At 33.7% G+C, this 4,434-nt stretch overlaps 1 protein-coding gene across 1 annotated transcript in view; it reads left to right on the top strand.

The window, feature by feature from the left end:
* Positions 1-549: 549 nt before the first annotated feature.
* LOC108364649 (protein O-mannosyl-transferase 2-like) overlaps positions 550-4,434 on the top strand; it is a 66,407-nt gene continuing 62,522 nt past the window's right edge. Inside the window, exon 1 of the mRNA XM_017618408.1 lies at positions 550-789. Within this exon, the coding sequence (XP_017473897.1) occupies positions 713-789 (77 nt within the window). The 5' untranslated portion in view covers positions 550-712. The remainder of the gene's footprint in view (positions 790-4,434) is intronic.

Genomic DNA, 4,434 nt, shown 5'->3' with positions numbered 1-4,434 from the left:
ATTAAATAATATTAATAGTAATTACGGTATTTGCTCTTAATACTTTTTGATACTTTCTAGCTTGGTAATTGATATGTGCATATTTTTCAAGTTTGCGGCAACATTGCTTTTGTAATAAATTGGCAAGGGAATTGCTTTCAGTTGTTTTACTGGCGGAAAATCCTCAAATGTGCTCATTTCCTTCGTAAAGCATGTAGAAACATGAGTGTTCCGAAAATAGTTCTTTCCAGATATAAATACAAATGCCACGGTAAATGTATAGATAAACTGGGAAAATAGGTTGAAAGATATTCGGGTCGGTTCAGAGAGGTTACAAATAGATACTTCTTCTCGGATAAATCTATTTGTACATACATGGATATGCACTACCGCCATAAATACTTCTATCATAAAGGCTTTCTTAACGATGAAACGGTTCGCGGATTTCTTATAATACTGAAGGTCTTTGCATACCCCACATTTAGTTAAAGTAAAAAAGGAAGAATTTGTTTCTGTTAGTTTGCAGGTACCCACTTTTTCACTACACTCTCTACAAAAGTGTTTTTGCAGTTATGTAGTTATAAGTGAGATAAAGTATATGCTGAGTAACGAATAAAATTTATAGAGAAAGAACGTGAATTAATTTAGTTTACGCGACGTGTAAGCCAAGCGCAAATGTGGATAAAATTTAATTTTTTGAAAATAGGTGTAAATATAAAGTACAACCGGTATTATGAAAACAAAAGAAGCCGCCAGTCAAACTGTATTTATTACAAAGAATAATGCTAAACAACTTAATGACCGTAAAGGGTAAGTGAACAGGTTTTTCGTTTGCAAGTGCTAGTGTACAATCATATGCGCGTGTTGCATAGTAAACTAAAGAGTGAGCAACCAAACAAAAAAAGTGAAAATCTTGAAATTTCTGTTTGATAGATAAGTATATAATTGTCATGATTCAATTATTAAAGGTTGGATAAATAATGACATTTGCGTTTTCCTACTGCTTTATAAGATTGCATTTGAGGAGTATATGGAAAGAGATAATAATTTGATCCCCTTTTGTGAAAATACAGTAGAAAAGTAGGAAGAAATCCGTTTTGTACATTATTTATAGTGTATTTTGAGGAAATTTTTTATTTCGTAGAAAATGTGAATTAATTATTAAAAGCAGCTTTCACTGCTCTACTCACTGGATAAAGAATTCAAATTGTATGGTATATTAAAAATGCTATAAAATAAATTAAGGGAGATATCTATAACGTCTATCGTTCAACTATAAAAATATGCGGATCGATAGAACTTTTTACGCAGATTTCAACATGTGAAAATTATTTAGCGCAGGTAAAAAACACATGTTTTATGACCGCTGGAACACAAACGAGTGAAATACATGTATATGTGTTTTAAATCAGCATGCCTTAAGGTTTTTTTTATACAGAACTAGCAGACCCGGCGAACTTCGTCCTGCCCAAAAAAAATTTTTTGTACACGGTAAAAATTTTGGGTTTACTTTAAACCGCGGTGGGACTACTGCCCTTTTTAATCTTTTATAAACTATTTTTTAAACCAGTCAATAGTTTTAAGCAATTTTTAATATATTGTGGTTTAAATTTTAGTCCAAAAAGTTCGGGGGTTTAAAAATCAAACCAAAATATTTTAATTCTAGTTTCTAGGTTTCATATATAGAAAATTTGGTTTAAAATTAAAATTTGGTTAAAATTAGAAAATGTTTGCACACAGCGAAATGTGGTGTTGATTCAAACTCAACATATGAAAGCATATTTACATGCGTGGCTGTAGCTGAGTGTGCAAAGCTGCTTTATACAATTGGTTGCTACTAAGGCTGTCCGGTTTCAATCTCCATTAGACGGAGCATGAAATTTTATTTTTATTTTTTATTCTTAATTATACAAATGTTTGGGTTTAAAATTTAAACCGAACAGTTTAAATTCTAAACCCAACATATGTGCCCTCTTTTTTTTAATTTAGAAGGTTTATATATGAAACAGAATTTATGTAGTTTTGTCATATAAGGTCGTCCAAAAAGTTTAAAATTAAAAGCGAAATTTTCAACATTTTCACCAAGAGTTCACGTTAATGATTTTTAGTGACGCATTTGTCTTCTAATATTACGGGTTGGAGGTTATCAGAAAGCATATTTGCCGTCTTAATAACTTAGCGAAACTGTACATGCATACTAATATACGTAATAGTTTCAGTACGTTTGAAAGGCGCCACGTCCCCTTTTCAAATAAACACCAATTTTCTCTAAGAGCATGGGATTAATTTCATATATCTCTATACCGCTTTCGAGTAATTCACCATGGGAGAAGCCACGTCCCTTTTTCCAATAGCCCCAACTTTTCTTCATGACCAGTCGCGTTTTATATATCTTGTACATACCAAGTTCCAGTACTCTTCCATGAGCACATTCAGAGATATGCAGTATGAAAATGAAATCGATGTGTATGGGAAGTGCCACGCGTCCTTTTCCGATAACCACAATTTATCTCCATGAGCATGCGATTGCTTTCAATTATCTCCATACCAAGTTCGAGACCTCTTCAATGAACAATTTCCGGGATATGCAGTATGAAAAATTCGGTTTGTATGGGAGGTGCCACGTAACTTTTTCCAATAACCGCAGTTTTTATCCTTGAATATGCAAATACTTTCATATATCTCCATACCATAATCGAGTAGTCTACCATGAACACTTCCAGAGATGTGCAATATGAAAAATTCAGTTTGTATGGGAGGTGCCACGCCCCCTGCACCTAGCGGTATGAAATATACTTTACATCCGATTCTCATACCTACCATATATAACACAAAAAATTTCATAAAGATCGGTCGAGCCGTTTAGGAAGAGGTCGATTATTATCTGTATATTAGATAAGCACGATGCGAGAAGCATAGAAAAAATTTCGATGAAAAAAAAATTTTTTTTCTCGGGAAACAACAATACACACCCACAAAATTTCATTGAAATCGGTTAAGCGGTATCGAAGAATAGCGTAAACGAACACAGTGACACGGGATATTTATATATTAAGATACCCTACTATAAGCACCTACCATAGATACGTTTGCGTACCAAATTTCAATTCCATTTGACTAATGGTTTTGAAATTATAGCTGATGAAATTTTCCACGCCTATGGGATGTGCCATGCCCCCTTTTACAAAGCCATTTATATATAAGCACCTACCACTGATATATCTGCATACTAAATTTCAAGTTTGTGGGACTTATAGTTCCGAAGTTATAGCTGATAAAAAAATGCCATGCCTATTGGATGTGCCATGCACTCTTTTCCAAACTCATTAATATATACCCTAATATAAGTACCTACCATTAAAATGGCTGCATACGAAATTTCAAGTTCAAGCGACTTATAGCTCCGGAGTTATAGCTGATAAAACATTCCAGGTCCATGGGAACCGCTACCCCTTTTACAAACTCACTTATATATACCCTACTATAAGCACCTACTATAGATACGTCTGCGTACCAAATTTCAATTTCACGTGACATATTATTCCGAATTTACCACGCCTATGGGATGTTCCACTCAGCGCCTACCGTAGATATGCCTGCACACCAAATTTTAAGTTCTTGAGACCTATGGTTCCCAAGTTATAGTTGATAAAAGGGTCCACACCTATGGGATGTGCCACGCCCCTTTTTACAAACTCATGTATATATAAAATACTGTAAGCACCTACCGCAGATATGTTTGCATACCTAATTTCAATTTCATGTGACTGATGGTTGTGAAATTATAGCTGATAAAAATTTCCACGCCTATGGGATGTGCCACGCCCCCTTTTACAAACCCCTTTATATATACTTTACTGTAAGCACCTACCATAGTTATGTCTGCATACCAAATTTCAAGTTCATGTGGCTTATAGTTCCGAGGTTATAGCTGATAAAACAAAAAGCTCCCTGATAAACAAAAAATTACCAGGTAAAAGTGTCACCGTTTTTGAAATATTTACATTTTTTCGAATTTAAAAAAAATCGTGCCTTTTCATGTATTTTCTTTAACTGCAACTACAAACCGGGCAATACTTAGTAAATTTTTTATGTAAAATGCTTCCAGATAGTCGCCTCTCCATACTCAAATGCAATGTACTTAAAATATATTAAGGAACCATCATAAAATTAGGACTATTTCGGGATTTTTAACTTTTTGATATTTTCTTCTCCAACTTTGACTATCGCTGGTGAAAAAAATGTACTGAGCTATAACTTTACATTACATAAAAAAATTGCTCATTTCATAAAGATTTCAGAAAGGTGCCACACTTACTGTTTTGAATAGAAAAAAAAAGTTATAGCCGCTTTTGTGGGTAAAGGACTGAGACACGCTAGAATGTATTTAATAGATTTAAATTGAATTTGCTCTTGTTACCGTCAAATGACATGCTAAATAGTACAAAGGTACAT

This window comes from Rhagoletis zephyria, unplaced genomic scaffold, assembly GCF_001687245.7.
Source record: "Rhagoletis zephyria isolate East Lansing unplaced genomic scaffold, Rhagoletis_zephyria_1.1 Rzeph_scaffold_01622, whole genome shotgun sequence".
Classification (NCBI taxonomy): Eukaryota; Metazoa; Arthropoda; class Insecta; order Diptera; family Tephritidae; genus Rhagoletis; species Rhagoletis zephyria.
Note: the sequence above shows the minus strand (reverse complement) of the source record. Positions and strands in the feature narration are given on the sequence as shown.